Source organism: Salvia hispanica, chromosome 6 (genome assembly GCF_023119035.1).
Source record: "Salvia hispanica cultivar TCC Black 2014 chromosome 6, UniMelb_Shisp_WGS_1.0, whole genome shotgun sequence".
Taxonomy (NCBI): domain Eukaryota; kingdom Viridiplantae; phylum Streptophyta; class Magnoliopsida; order Lamiales; family Lamiaceae; genus Salvia; species Salvia hispanica.
The window spans coordinates 42,588,517-42,603,484 of record NC_062970.1 but is presented as its reverse complement, the minus strand read 5'-3'; the positions used below and the strand labels follow the sequence as shown (position 1 = coordinate 42,603,484).

Below are 14,968 nucleotides of genomic sequence, written 5' to 3'. Positions count from 1 at the left end.
TCTCTTTCTGATTTCTAATATTGGAGGCATCAATTTATATATAGGACATATGCATACCTATTACCATGTGCAGATTAAGTTGAGGTCAAACTGAAGGGGTAATCCGGAGGGAATATATAGGAGTACCACAATGCCACCATATTTGGAATGTTTCATATTGCTGTGGCCCCCTACCACTCATGTCTATTCTTTTCCAATTAGTATCTCAATACTTTTTATCTTCAAGACACTTGTCACAAACTCACCCAAGAATACCACTCCAAGATTCGAAAGGGACGAATTCTATCAAGTGTAACTTACTCCTACACTATATGAAGATGAGGATTGTAAAAATATGTAGGAGATATTTGAATTCATATTCTATAAATGACAACCTCACCACACCGACTGAGTAATAATAAGTGCATTTGTCTTCTCAATTTCCTCTCTTCTTTTAGCCATGTATAGAACTCGTTGTTCTTGGAGAAGTGATAGGTTGTACCAAAACTTATGCAGCATTCAAGTATAGTATCTCGTTTGAAGATGAATATAGTATTAACTTTATTAGGATAATAGACCTAATCAATAACAACATTTTGGACATTACTCCATATGAGGGGACTGTCAAACAAGAGAAACAAATCTGGTGATCGTACTACTACAATTTTTATGTTCTCGTTAGATACCTTATGAAATTATCTTTAATTTGATATATGTTGTGCGAAAAAATAATTTAAATCGAGCAAATTATATGCGTTTTAAAGTTATGTGATATTTTTCAAAAGTTAGTTACAACTAATTTGTTGTAAATTGTCCTAAGGCCATGTTTGGTTGACGGGAAAGTAAAGTTGGCAAAGAAAATGATTCCTGGGAAAATGAATCCCGGGAATATGATTCCTAGTAACTTTACTTTCCTGTGTTTGGAAAATATCAAGATTTTAAATTTATATTTAATTTAAACACCAAACTAAAAATATACTTATTATTTTTTATTTATAAAAAAGAATAATAACATAAATTCTTAATAAACTATTAATTACAAATAATAATTATATTATTATATTTATTATTACAATGGATAGTTTAAATACGGATTATTTATCATAATATAAAATAATACATATAATTATAGTTTGAAATATTATACTCATTTATAATAATAATAATAATAATAATAATAATAATAATAATTAGTATTATAATTATAATATTTAAGGATGTTATAAGTGAATAAATTTAATAACTGAAAATTACACTATAACTTTATTGATTAATTATTAATTTATAATAATAATTATTATTATTTATCATACGATTTATATTATATAATTATATTTAAATTATTTAATAAATTATTAATTATTATTATGAATTATTATAAATTAAGTTATAATTATGATAATTTTAATCATAGTTATTTATTTTCTAAAATTAAGTAGTATGATTTATATTTTTAAATTATTTTTAAAATATTCTAAATAATAATAATAATAATAATAATAATAATAATAAAACTATACTATATTGCATTATATATGTAAAAATCCTAAAACTGGGAAAAAGAATAACTAAGAAAAGCTAGGATTCAGAATCCTGGAAAATTGTACTAACTTTCCTTGTTCTCGGATTCTAATTACTCTCCCAGTTTGATTAAAAACTGAAACAAACACAGGAATTTAAATTTAAGGAATCAGATTACTTTCCTAGACAGAATCCTGACAACCAAACATGGCCTTATGGACTTTTTTATTGATCGTATTGATATTTTGGGGCTGATGATCTAGGCCCTTGATTTGAATATCTAAGGGCTATTATTTATTATAGTTAGCAAATAAGGATTCGTTTGATAAAAAAGATAGGATATGAGAAGATATGTAAAATAAGATAAGAAATACGGGCTTCATGTCAAGATATGCAAATATATGATTTTTTTTCGTTGTTGTTTGATAGAACAAAAATTATCTAAATTTATATAGTATATTAAATAACATGGCTTAACTTGACAAATTGGTGGGTTACATAAACATGGTTAAAGTTATAATTTTGGTAAGATTGGGGAGGGCCCTTGTTTTATATTCGGTTTTGCGTTAAGCTTAACTATGATATCAATTATCAAACAATTAGAAATGTCCATATATAATTATTTATCTTGACATTACTAACTTATCAAACACGCCCTAAGTATTGAGTTAGCAATATAACACTCCTCATAGTAAAGATATCTATAAAAGATTATATGTTAAGTTTAGTACATAAATATATAATCTTCAAGGCATTGAGGGTATTTTGGTCCAGAAAAACTTGAAAATAGTAAAAAAGTACTCGGATTGGTATTAACTCGTAGTTGATGGACCTCAAATGATATTTTCAAAGTTCAAGGACCTAAAATGATAGTTTGACAAAGTTCGTGGACCACAAAAGATGTCCCCTCTTTAATTTAATACTCATACTATTATAATAATCGTTCCTGAAAAATAATTTCATTTTGTTATTTTGAGTACCATGAAAAATAATTTTATTTCAAAATTTAGAAAAGTTTTTTCTTGTAGTTACCAATTTTTTCTCCATCTATTTTTCTCTTTTTTCTCTGTTTCTCTTATTTTATTTAATTTCTAATTAAAACATTTATCATTTACATATAAAATTATTTGTTATAAATAGATAGATTATTATTTTTATAAAAAGTGATATACAGTGTTACAGTCATTGCTATATATTCCATTTGTCACATTAGAAATGAAATGCTTTTTTTTGGATCGTCCCGTTATAAATAAAATGTTTCCTAGAATGGAAACAACTCTATCCATACTTTTGCATCTCCCTTCTTTAACTCTCTCTTCATTATCTCACAAAACAACAATACATAAAATACCGTGTCGATTCCCAAATATTGCATATTTAATGGGACAAGGGAGTACATATTATTAACTATTGTATGACTATATTCAATATTAATTTTAAATGCAAAATACAAGGTTAGAGCATCTCCAACGGTGCTCTTGCCGAAGAGCATGACAACATGGCAGAGTTCCATTGGGCAGTGATGCCCAATCGCCCAATGCGTGATTGAGCGTGTTTTTATTACGTTAATTTTTTTTAAATCATAAAAAAATCAAAAAATAATTCAATTTTTTTTCGGATTCCAAAAAATATAGCCGTTTTTCAATCATTTTTTTTTAAAATTATTTTAATTTTCTTTAATCAAACAGTAGTGATTTCAATCAATCTTTCTCATCAAATGTCAATTTTTACTTAAGATAGATATGTTTATGTTTATGGTTAAAATTCTCAATTTTGTAGCCTATATATATAAGCATGTTCTTATGTCTTCAATTAGGAAGCAACAAAATTTATCAATCATGTAATTTTTTATTTTTTAGTAATATGTAATACTATTATTTTGGGTATTTTGAATGCATTTTAATATTGTGGAAATATTTTTAGTAATTAAAATATTAAAATTGAATAATATAATGATGAGAATCTTAAATAGTGTAAGAAAAGCAAAAAATTAAAAATGAATAAAGGTGAGTTCGGACCCACATCCGTGCAGTTGACAAGAGCATGAATATGGATGCTGGTAGTATTCGAAAACAGGAAATTACACATAACAGCAGAACAATACTCCCACGTCAAAAACAAGAGACTATCGCCCATAACGATAACATTTAAAAAAAAAATCTAAGTTAGATACCATGACAGATTCATACGTATTTATAAATACTTGAATAAATACTCCTATTGATATGAGCCATATGAGGTAATGATATGAGGTAAAAACACGCTCAGCATACATAAGAAAACAATTAAATTCGCGGACTTTTTAAGCAGAAACCATTGGTATTATGAAATATTACTAATCGAGACATGATAGTAATACACAAATTAAACAGAAAATGTCAACGCAGCAGCAAATAGGCGCGCACCACGCCATATAGAACTAAAGTTGCTGCACTCAATACCGCGAGTAGCCAATAATAGCGGTCCAAATGACTCCGGTTCAAGTTGAAGTGGAACCAGCTGGTTACTTTCCCCACAACAAAAACCAAGAGCACGCCACACATGAACCCCATCCCGGACACCCCCCTGCTAAATATCTCAGCCCACCCCCTCTCCCGCCCCGACACCATCTCACTACACCATTTCTTCGACTTGTTCGCATCAGCTTCACCGCTTGTCCCTTCTTCATCAAACTTCGCCACACTATTCTCCAACAACGTCCCCATGCCTCCCAGCAGCACGTACTGCAACAACAGACAATACACGCTCATTGGGACATCTTCCTTGGGTTTATCCAACAACCCGTTGCTCCTCACAACCCAGAGTCTCCTGCTCTCCATCCCTGCAGCCGCCACGCAACACAGCACCCCGAATATCTTAGCCTTATCAAACCCATGCCCTCTCCATTCCCACGCTACATACACCAAATGCCCAACCAACTTGCCTAACCAATTCTGAGCCAGCAGCAGCACCTGCGTAGGCACCTCCCACGATCCTAGGTGCCGGTCCAGGTGCTTTGCCTGCTCCACAAAGTACGTGTTGCCGGTTGAGGTGATGATCCCACACACGAAGAAGGTCAACCACATTGGTAACTTACGACAGGAGAACACTTTGAACATGTTTTGTACCCGGTCCTCTTTCGGCCCAACGAGTTCGAAAGGGATACAACAATCACATAAACCGGTGAGAAAGGATATGCCAACAATAGCAGTGCAGACCGCGGGGATTCCAAACCGGTAGGTCCATGGCTTTATGTAAGGGAGCGCGATGCCTCCTACTACGCCTACAATAGCCACCATAGCCACACCTAGCATCCTCCACCTACCTATGGCCACACCACCAGATTTTTCTGGTTGTTCTTTGAGAAATGACTCCACTGACACGCTGTTGCCAGCTACTCCGACAGCTATCAATGCCATCCCCGTGTAGAGGAAAGCCTTTTGTGTGTTGCCTATGCATTCCTCCTTGTATTGCTTGCACGTGCCCGTTGATTTGGCAAGAACCGGAGGAGCTGACATGAACACTAACCATATTCCCTATACAAGGAAACAGTTTATAAGTGTTGTCCAACTCCAATTAGTTTGAGGCATTTTGAGAGTGACTGAGTTTCTCACCAGAGTGTAGGAAGAGCTGGAGAGCACGAGCATGCGCCAGTTCCCAAGAAAGGTGCACACGGCGTAGAGGAAGAGAGGCTGGAGAAGCAACGAGATCCCGTTCCAGATGTTGATGATTCCGGCAGCATGGGTGAAACTTAGGCCCCAAACTTTAGTGAGATAGTCTTGCATCTCAAACAAGGCGTACAGCACCAATACGTCAGCCCATAGCAATGCTGCAAACAATATGGAGTATTCAATTTGGATCCAATGTAAAAAAGTTTTACTAATAATTTACCAGTTATTCTGACTGTGCTCTTCGGAATCATACTTGGGATTTACTCAGAAGCCTCTGCACGAATGATTATTGATTAGGATTACAACAATTTTAAATAGATCCAATGTGAATGTAGGAGTACAATTTTATTGGAAATACTACCAACCTAATTATTCTTACCAAAGCACTATAAGAAGGGATTTGGATCCCCTGATGCGAGTTGGGATCACGTAATACTTTTCTTACACCATCTCCTACTCCACCCCTCACAAACATAAGTAATGGGCTTACCATCATATTTTATGTTTGTGAGAGGTGGAATAAAGGATAGTGTAGGAAAAGTCACGTGATGCCAACGATATAATATTTTATAAATGAATTATTATGGCGTACTTGAGCCATAGCAAGAAAGACCCAAGTTGCTTTATTTTAAGAAAAGATTTGAGATGCAAAATGCTTAACTAAAAAACTGAGTTTCTAGATAAGGTTGTGTGTTTTTTCATACAAACAATGCATAACAAACAAAACAAACTCTTGCATTTGCAATTTCTCTACAAACAAGATCTAAAAACAGTTGATTTCTTTACCAGAAATTCCAACTGAACTTTCTATGACAGTGTTATGTTATAATCATGAAGCAGAACAATGGAGGATATTGAAAGAAAAGAGTAATCTCACCTTTTTTTAAGTGAATGCTTCACCTCTGAAGCTCACACAGAACGGGTAGAGAGAGGAATAAATGCTATTCTCTTATCTTTCTTGATTTCTAACATTGGACATATGAATACCTATTACTTGTACCCGTTCACGCCGAACTTCAGTCAACCAGCTGCGGATTGACTTGTGGTCAAACTGAAAGGGGGAAATCAGGAGTAGCAGAATGTTTGGAATGGTCAAACGGGAGTCAACCTTACTTCCCCCACCACTCATGTCTATTCGTTTGTAATTATCTAAAAACTTTTTTTTTTCTGCTTTTACTTGTAGCCCAATAGTAGACTTACTCAAAAACTTCAAGATGCTTTAAATTGGTTGAACCAAATTTCTTAAACATACATACTCCTACACTACGTTTGCAGTCGACTACAAGGTAGTCAGTCCCTTCATTTCTACTGCAGTCGACTACATGGTAGTCACTCCCTTCCCTGGTCTCACAATACAAGTCTCTTATTATGATTTTAAAAAATATAAAGAATAATATAAAAAAAATGTTATGGATATGAAATTCATTTTTTTTTATTATTAATTTAATAATAAAATATGAGTGAAGTGAATTAGTGAAATGTGAGACCTACTTATCATTTATGATAAAAAATATAATGGGACTCTTATTATTAGACGAACCAAAATGATAAACTGTGAATCTTATTATATGATGGCGAAAATAGCAAGAAGATTAGAAATGTAAAACATTTAAGGAATATTTGAAATTCATAATTACTAGAACCTAAGACCATCCACAACGCTATCTCTTAACCCGTCATCTCTTTATTATTCATGGGTCTCACTATACTTTTTCACTCCATCTCTTAACTAAGATATAGCACCTACATCCCTGCATCTCTTAACCATCTCATCTCTTAACTATTCATTCAATTTCATTTTTTATTTTTATTTTCAACAAATCCAATTAATAAAAAACACACTTCATTAAATAAAATAAAATTACAATTTAAAATCCTAAAAATATAAACAACACATAATTAAAATCCTAAAAAAATAAAAAAAAATGTTTTGAGATGAAGAATGTAGAGTGTTTGAGTGAGAATAGAGAGTTTTTTTATGGTGGATAATTTGTGGGAATGATTTGGTATTTATAGTAGTGATTGGAGGTTTTAAAAAAATTGAAAAAAAATTACAAATTTGAAAAAACGGCTATAAACGGCTAGTATAATTTTTGGAATTTTTTTATATATTTTTAAAATTTTTTGAATTTAATCTGAAATTTAAAAAATTTTTAAAAAAATCAATTTTAACGGATATAAACCATGCACGAACCACAGCTCGCCACGTCGCCAAGGCGCGTGGCGAGACGTCTCGTCAGCTGCCTCTTCGGAAGGAGACGCGAGACACAACGGAGATGAGATGGCGACGAGACGGAGCCTGATCGCTGTCTCGCTGCCATCTCATTCCGAGATGAGATGGAGACACCCACGCGATGCGCTGTGGGTGCTCTAACCAGTGGTAACCACTCCGACGGAGTAATAAAGTGAAAAAATTGACCTTAAAACAATAAGTGCATTTGTCTTTTCAAGAAAAGGAAAAGACACATCTATCTCGGAGTTGTCAATAAAAGAAATGGTCCTCAAAATTTAGATTTTAATCAATTTTTATTTTTTGAAACATTTCAGCACATATTATAGTACTCCTATTTAAAACTACTTATTACTCCCTCCATCCTTTAATAATTGTTCACTTTGATTTTGACACATATTTCAAAAAATAGAGGGGATATCTTTTATGGTCCACGAACTTTGTCAAACTATCATTTTATGTTCGTGAACTTTAAAAATATCATTTGAGATCCGTCAACTATGAGTTAATATCAATCAAAGTACTTTTTACTATATCCACGTTTTTTTCGATCAAAATACATATTTTTTATACATTGATACGAGAATTTTTTTTTAAAAATGAAATATGACATCTTTAAAGAATGCAATGAATAAAATCCAAAAAAAAGGACAAACCACGTAAAATGCATCACAACTTATCTAGCATTCAAATGCAAGTATCTAATTTGAGGATGAATATATGAGCATTAACTTACTTTAATAGGATACACCTAATCAATGAGCAACTAAGGCACATTCAGAACAACATTTTGAACATTACTCATTGATGAGTAGAATGTCACACAAGAGGAACAAATCTGATAAACTTACTAGCAAGTTTATTATACTACTCCTACTTAGCTAGCACAACACAAGAAAGAAGAATCTATTTATCTATTTTTGCTATTCTAATTTTCCTTAAGTACAGTATCTTAGTTGGAGTAAGAACCTACTCAAAAGGTTCCATTCATAACATGAGAGCTACACATATTTTTTCCTTCCGTAGAGTATTGGATAATAACACGAATTACACATAATGACAAAACAATACTTAAAAAATCAAGAGAACATCACCCATAACGATAAACCAACCTTAAAAAAGACAGATTTCTATTAAATTCTTTAATAAATATTGATATGAGGTAAAAAAAACACACAAATGAGATTTTATAAAAACGATTAAATTCGCACCTTTTGAAACAAAAACCATTATTATGAAACAATTGAGACATAGTAGTGATACACAAATTAAACGGATGATGTCACCGTGGCCCGCGGCCCCACATAGTAGCGCACCACTGCGTATAGAACTAAAGTGGCTGCACTCAAAACCGCGAGTAGCCAATAATAGCGGTCCAGATGACTCCGGTTCAAGGTGAAGTGGAACCAACTGGTTACTTTCCCCAAAACAAAAACCAAGAGCACACCACACATGAACCCCAGCCCAGACACCCCCTTGCTAAAGATCTCAATGCACCCTCTCTCCTGCCCAGATATCCCCTTGCTAAAGATCTCACTGCACCGTCTCTTCAACTCCTTTGGATTATCGGCTTCACTGCTTGTGCCTTCTTCATCAAACTCCACACTATACTCCAACAATGTCCCCGAGCCTCCCAGCAGGACGAACTGGAACAACAACCAATACACGCTCATTGGGACATCTTCCTCCGGTGTATCCAGCAACCCGTTGCTCCAAACAACCCCGAGTCTCTTTCTCTCCATCCCTGCAGCCACTATACAACATATGACCCCCAACATCTTAGCCTTTACAACCCAATGTCCTTTGTAACTTGCCAGCCATGCCACCAACTTGCCTAACCAAGTCTGAGCCAGCAGCAGCACCTGAGTAGGAACCTCCCATGATCCTAGGTGCCGGTCCAGGTGCTTTGCTTGCTCCACAAAGTACGTGTTGCCGGTTGAGGAGATGATCCCACACACGAAAAAGGTCAGCCACATTGGTATCATGGGGCAGGAGAATATTCTTTCCATGTTTTCTATCCGGTCCTCATTTGGCCCATTGAATTCGAATTGGAAACAACATAAACCGGTGAGAAAGGATATGCCAACAATAGTAGTGCAGACCGCTGGGATTCCAAACCGGTAGGTCCATGGCTTTATGTAAGGGAGTGCGATGGCTCCTGCTAAGCCTACAATAGCCACCATAGCCACACCTGGTACCCTCAACCAATCTACTACGGCCTCACCACTAGATTTATCCTCGCCACTAGATTTATTGTCTGGTTGTTCTTTGAGAAATGATTCCACTGACACGCTGTTACCAGCTACTCCGACAGCTATCAATGCCATCCCCGTGTAGAGGAGAGCCTTTTGTGTGTTGCTTATGCATTCCTGCTTGTATTGATTGCACGTGCCCGTTGATTTGGCAAGAACCGGGGGAGCTGACATGAACACTAACCAGATTCCCTATACAAGTTACAAACCCATCGCACATCAGATGAATAAGAGAAGTTGGAAACAATTTGTAAGTGCTGTCCAACTCTAATTAGTTTCTGACCAGTGTGTAGGATGAGCTGGAGAGCACGAGCATGCGGAAGTTTCCAAGAAAGGTGCAGACGGCATAGAGGAAGAGAGGTTGGAGAAGCAAAGAGATCCCATTCCAGACGTTGAGGATTCCAGCAGCATGGGTGTAACTTAGCCCCCAAACTTGAGTGAGATAGTCTTGCATCTCAAACAAGGCATAGAGCACCAATATGTCAGCCCACAGCAATGCTGCAAACAATATGGAGTATTCAGTTTGGATCCAATGTAAAAAAGTGTTAGTACTATACTAATAATTTACCAGATATTCTGACGGTGCTCTTCATACTCAAAAGCCTCTGCACGAATGATTACTGATTAGGATTAGCACTCAAGAAACACATTCCATATTAAAATAAAAGAGTAATCAAACCCTTTTTAAGTCAATGCTTAATGTCTCAAGCTCTCTCCTTCTACCTCCCAAACACACACAGAGAGAGGTAGAGAGAGGAGCAAAATGCTATTCTCTTCTCTTTCTGATTTCTAATATTGGAGGCATCAATTTATATATAGGACATATGCATACCTATTACCATGTGCAGATTAAGTTGAGGTCAAACTGAAGGGGTAATCCGGAGGGAATATATAGGAGTACCACAATGCCACCATATTTGGAATGTTTCATATTGCTGTGGCCCCCTACCACTCATGTCTATTCTTTTCCAATTAGTATCTCAATACTTTTTATCTTCAAGACACTTGTCACAAACTCACCCAAAAATACAACTCCAAGATTCTTTTCAAACAAAGAGACCTCAGAGGAGGTGATGGGAATTCTGACTTTATTAGGATGACCTAATCAATGAATAACTAAGGCAAAATCAAATCAATAACAACATTTTGAACATTACTCCATATGAGGGGACTGTCAAACAAAAGAAACAAATCTGGTGAAGTTGCTAGTTTTCTCATGACATTTCTGTTCTCAGTCAACCCAACAATCACAAAATAGTGGAGAAAACAGTTTGAAAACTACATAATTTAAAATCTACTAGTAGTAAATTAAAAAACGAACCATGCATAATTTAAAACCTTAAATTACTTCCGAATCACTTTGCTTCTAACAAAATCAAGCAGCTCTTGATGAAATTTCCTATTCTCTTTGCTCATATACGTATCTCGCGCTAGCATCCTCGAGTACTCCTTGATCAGCATCGCTTCCGCGATCTTTGAGTACTCAGTGAGTTGAGGGTCTTGGGCGGGTGCAATGCTCGCCTTCCCCTTCCTCTTGGCCGCTTTAGTCCCCATGGATCGACTCCTTGGCGTCGCTGGAGAGGAAGCATCACCCATTGAGTCCTCCACATTGCTTCTCTTCGAGCCACTAGAAGCCCCCTCGGAACTGCAGCAAAGCTTCTTCCTGTCCCAAAGAAAATCCCAGATATCCTCGTACTCGAACATCCTTCCTTCATTGCGGAAGAAAGCTTCCTTCGCCTGTTGGTACTTGTTTTGACAGCTGGCAAAGATGGCGGAAAATTTGGAGACATCCTTATACACCCGGTCCCAGTGCTTGCGCAGCTGGTCGGAATCACGATCAGGCACCCCCGCAGCATTCAGCTCTTTGAACTTTTCGGCGACGCAAAACCAGAAAACTTCGCTGCTGCTGCTGAGGTCGACTGTTCCTTCCGAGACGAGGATGTAGGCGCATGCCAAAAAATTCGTCTCCTCAATTGTGAAACTCTCCCCTTCTTCTTCAGTCGCCACACTTCTACAGCTTTTGCTTCTCGATTCATCTGCTCAAATCAAAATGAACGAATATGAACGAATAAACTTATGATCTACTGAGCTTGTGTGGTCGTGTTTGGATTTACCGATTGCAGCGCTGGTAGAATACTCGACTTTGGTTCTGTTGGAGCAATACTTGTTGTGGATACGGAGCATCTCCCAGACATCGGCGAACTCGAACTTCCTTCTTTGAGTGGTGAAGAAAACTTCCTTGGCCTGATAGTGAGCGTAAAGCTCGCCATGGCTCCGGCCCCACACCTTTTCACAGTCGGCAACGATGGCGCCAAATTTGGAGATATCCTTGTGCACTCGGGCCCAGTGGTGGCGCAGCTGGTCGTAGTCGCGATCAGGGACCCACGCCGGCTTCATCTCTCTGAACTTGATGCCGAGGCAAAACCAGAAAACTCCGTGGCTGCTGTCGAGGATGGTCTGCTCTTCGGAGACGATCAGGTAGACGGAAGTCAAAAAGTTTGTCTCCTCAATTGTGAACTTTTCCCCTTCATCTTCTTCTTTGTCAGTCGCCATACTTCTGCGCCTCTTGCTTCTCGATTCTTCTGCACAAAATCAGCGGCCACAAAAAGCTCAATAAAACAAGCAAAATGAGCGATTTAAACTTTAATAAAACGAGAAGAAGAAGATCTATTGAGATTGTGTTACCCAATGCTGCTTAAGACAATTGATTTCCCTCCCAAAGCAAATGAAGATAATTGATTTCCCTCTCAATTCGAATGAAACCTAATCGAGTTTTCTGAAATTCGAATTTAATTCAGTTTCCAATGGGTTTGGGCCTTGATATATCCGGCCCACGTTCTGAAGGATAAAATTTATTTTTATAAAGCATTGCAAAAAATTGTAAATAATTGATCAATACATGTATAAAGAATGGAAAGTATGGAGTAGATAGTATAGAACTATAGATAGGAGATAACATAGCTTTACAGCATCCACAATGGTTTCTAGATCGAGCGCCCGATCGCGCGTCCATTGCAGGCGCTCGATTGAGCCCATTGCAACGCGACGCCCGAGCCCGGTCTCGTAGATTTTGTATTTTTTTATTCTTTATTAAACCAATATAAATACTCTAAACCCTCGTTCACTTTTCACACATTTACACACTTGCACACAATACTCATTATTTTGTAATTTTTGTTTATTAAGTAATGTATTTGTTTTTTAAAATTTGTGGTGTTTAATATAATATATTTTGGTTTTTAGTAATTAAAAACAAAAATAAAAAACAATAATATTAAAAATCATATGCAAATTAAGTTTAATTGATAAGGCGGACACTAGGGCGAAACCATTTCTTTTTTTTTTTTTTGACAAAAAGTAAAATATCTAATTATCTACTTTACTCTCTTTTTATCGTTCTTACTTTTTTCATCCTTCCTATACTATTTAACACAAATTTTTTATTTTTGTGCTCAATGATTTTGATTCTAACATAATTAGGGCTGATGAAGTATGGGATAATAATACAAAATTACACATAACGACCAAACAATACTTTAAAAATCAAGAGCACATCACCCACGATAAATCAAAAGATTGATATGAGGTAAAAACAAAAAAGAGAGCAAAATTAGATACCATGACAGATTTTTATTAAATTCATTAATAAAATTGATATGAGGTAAAAAAAACACTCAGCTATAATAAAACGATCATCCCCCTACTTCCCCAAAGAGATTTTACAAAAAAGATTAAATTCGCACCTTTTGAAACAAGTGAGACATAATAGTATAATACACAAATTAAACAGATGATGTCACTGGGGCCCGCGGCCCACATAGGAGCGCACAACGGCGTATAGAACAAAACTGGTTGCACTCAAAACCGTGAGTAGCCAATAATAGTTGTCTAGATGACTTCTGTTCAAGGTGAAGTGGAACCAGCTGGTTAGTTTCCCCACAACAAAAACCAAGAGCACACCACACATGAACCCCAGCCCAGACACCCCCTTGCTAAATATCTCGAGGCACCCTTTCTCCCGCCCGGATACCTCCTTGCTAAAGATCTCACTCAACCGTCTATTCAACTCCTTCGGTTTAGTTTTACTGCCTGTGCCTTCTTTGCTTGTGCCTTCTTCATTAGACTCCGCCACACTATTCTCTAACAAAGTCCCAGCGCCTCCTAGCAGCACGAACTGGAACAACAACCAATACACGCTCATTGGGACATCTTCCTCCGGTTTATCCAGCAACCCGTTGCTCCTAACAACCCCAAGTCTCTTTCTCTCCATTCCTGCAGCCGCTATACAACATAGAACCCCCAATATCTTAGCCTTTACAACCCTGTGTCCTTTGTAACTTGCCAACGATGCCAGCAACTTGCCTAGCCAAGTCTGAGCCAGCAGCAGTACCTGAGTAGGAACCTCCCATGATCCTAGGTGTCGGTCCAGGTGCTTTGCTTGCTCCACAAAGTACGTGTTGCCGATTGAGGAGATGATCCCACACACCAAGAAGGTCAACCACATTGGTAACATACGGAGGGAGAACATGCTTGCCATGTTTTCTATCCGGTCCCTTGTTGTCCCATCGCATTCGAATGGGAACCAACGTAAACCGGTGAGAAAGGATATGCCAGCAATAGTAGTGCAGACTGCTGGGATTCCAAACCGGTAGGTCCATGGCTTTATGTAAGGGAGCGCGATGGCTCCTGCTAAGCCTACAATAGCCACCATCGCCACACCTGATACCCTCAAACAACCTATGGCCACATCACTAGATTTGTCGGTTTGTTCATTGAGAAATGATTCCACAGACACGTTGTTGCCAGCTACTCCGACAGCTATCAATGCCATCCCCGTGTAGAGGAGAGCCTTTTGTGTGTTGCTTATGCATTCCTGCTTGTATTGATTGCACGTGCCCGTTGATTTGGCAAGAACCGGAGGAGCTGACATGAACACTAACCAGATTCCCTATACAAGTTACAAACCCATCGCACATCAAATGAATAAGAGAAGTTGGAAACAATTTGTAAGTGCTGTCCAACTCTAATTAGTTTCTGACCAGAGTGTAGGATGAGCTGGAGAGCACGAGCATGCGGAAGTTTCCGAGAAAGGTGCAGACGGCATAGAGGAAGAGAGGTTGGAGAAGCAAAGAGATCCCATTCCAGACGTTGAGGATTCCAGCAGCATGGGTGTAACTTAGCCCCCAAACTTGAGTGAGATAGTCTTGCATCTCAAACAAGGCATAGAGCACCAATATATCAGCCCACAGCAATGCTGCAAACAATATGGAGTATTCAGTTTGGATCCAATGTAAAAAGGTGTTACGACTATACTAATAATTTACCAGATATTCTGA

At 37.1% G+C, this 14,968-nt stretch overlaps 4 protein-coding genes across 7 annotated transcripts in view; all 4 read right to left on the bottom strand.

Annotated features, from left to right (window-relative positions):
- Positions 1-3,748: 3,748 nt before the first annotated feature.
- Positions 3,749-6,166, bottom strand: LOC125197022 (protein NRT1/ PTR FAMILY 5.5-like). Of its 3 annotated transcripts, none has more exons than XM_048095713.1 (4): positions 6,028-6,166; positions 5,371-5,424; positions 5,094-5,308; positions 3,749-5,015 (listed from the first exon to the last, which is right to left on the bottom strand). In XM_048095713.1, exons 2-4 carry the CDS (start codon positions 5,399-5,401, stop codon positions 3,879-3,881), a joined length of 1,383 nt encoding a protein of 460 aa, XP_047951670.1. In that variant the 5' UTR covers positions 5,402-5,424; positions 6,028-6,166; the 3' UTR covers positions 3,749-3,878. The 3 variants fall into 3 exon arrangements, with proteins under 3 accessions (XP_047951670.1, XP_047951672.1, XP_047951671.1); XM_048095715.1 differs by having other exon boundaries at positions 5,404-5,424; XM_048095714.1 differs by lacking the exon at positions 6,028-6,166 and adding an exon at positions 5,530-5,546.
- Positions 6,167-8,493: 2,327 nt separating this feature from the next.
- On the bottom strand, positions 8,494-10,421 carry LOC125197070 (protein NRT1/ PTR FAMILY 5.5-like). 2 transcript variants are annotated; one of them, XM_048095769.1, is made up of 4 exons: positions 10,312-10,421; positions 10,201-10,237; positions 9,916-10,130; positions 8,494-9,824 (listed from the first exon to the last, which is right to left on the bottom strand). In XM_048095769.1, the coding sequence occupies exons 2-4, from the start codon at positions 10,223-10,225 to the stop codon at positions 8,649-8,651; spliced, it is 1,416 nt and encodes a 471-aa protein (XP_047951726.1). In that variant the 5' UTR covers positions 10,226-10,237; positions 10,312-10,421; the 3' UTR covers positions 8,494-8,648. The 2 variants fall into 2 exon arrangements, with proteins under 2 accessions (XP_047951726.1, XP_047951725.1); XM_048095768.1 differs by having other exon boundaries at positions 10,201-10,399.
- A 320-nt stretch (positions 10,422-10,741) lies between these two features.
- LOC125197072 lies at positions 10,742-12,434 on the bottom strand. Its single transcript, XM_048095770.1, has 3 exons — positions 12,318-12,434; positions 11,747-12,214; positions 10,742-11,668 (listed from the first exon to the last, which is right to left on the bottom strand). The coding sequence occupies exons 2-3, from the start codon at positions 12,183-12,185 to the stop codon at positions 10,977-10,979; spliced, it is 1,131 nt and encodes a 376-aa protein (XP_047951727.1). The 5' UTR covers positions 12,186-12,214; positions 12,318-12,434; the 3' UTR covers positions 10,742-10,976.
- Positions 12,435-13,232: 798 nt separating this feature from the next.
- The window catches only part of LOC125194085 (protein NRT1/ PTR FAMILY 5.5-like), a 10,377-nt gene continuing 8,641 nt past the window's right edge, over positions 13,233-14,968 (bottom strand). Inside the window, exons 3-4 of the mRNA XM_048092108.1 lie at positions 14,672-14,886; positions 13,233-14,580 (exon numbers count right to left, since the gene is read on the bottom strand). Of these exons, the coding sequence (XP_047948065.1) occupies positions 13,429-14,580; positions 14,672-14,886 (1,367 nt within the window). The 3' untranslated portion in view covers positions 13,233-13,428. The remainder of the gene's footprint in view (positions 14,581-14,671; positions 14,887-14,968) is intronic.

Excerpts from the sequence above, each read along its gene's own strand:
- LOC125197022 (XM_048095713.1), bottom strand. The coding sequence starts at position 5,401 with ATGATTCCGAAGAGCACAGTCAGAATAACTG. Across the intron at positions 5,309-5,370 it reads GAGCACAGTCAGAATAACTG|CATTGCTATGGGCTGACGTA; the intron begins GTAAATTATTAG and ends TATTGTTTGCAG. Across the intron at positions 5,016-5,093 it reads CCAGCTCTTCCTACACTCTG|GGAATATGGTTAGTGTTCAT; the intron begins GTGAGAAACTCA and ends TTCCTTGTATAG.
- LOC125197070 (XM_048095769.1), bottom strand. The coding sequence starts at position 10,225 with ATGAAGAGCACCGTCAGAATATCTG. Across the intron at positions 10,131-10,200 it reads GAGCACCGTCAGAATATCTG|CATTGCTGTGGGCTGACATA; the intron begins GTAAATTATTAG and ends TATTGTTTGCAG. Across the intron at positions 9,825-9,915 it reads CCAGCTCATCCTACACACTG|GGAATCTGGTTAGTGTTCAT; the intron begins GTCAGAAACTAA and ends TAACTTGTATAG.
- LOC125197072 (XM_048095770.1), bottom strand. The coding sequence starts at position 12,185 with ATGGCGACTGACAAAGAAGAAGATGAAGGGGAAAAGTTCACAATTGAG. Across the intron at positions 11,669-11,746 it reads TTCTACCAGCGCTGCAATCG|ATGAATCGAGAAGCAAAAGC; the intron begins GTAAATCCAAAC and ends TGATTTGAGCAG.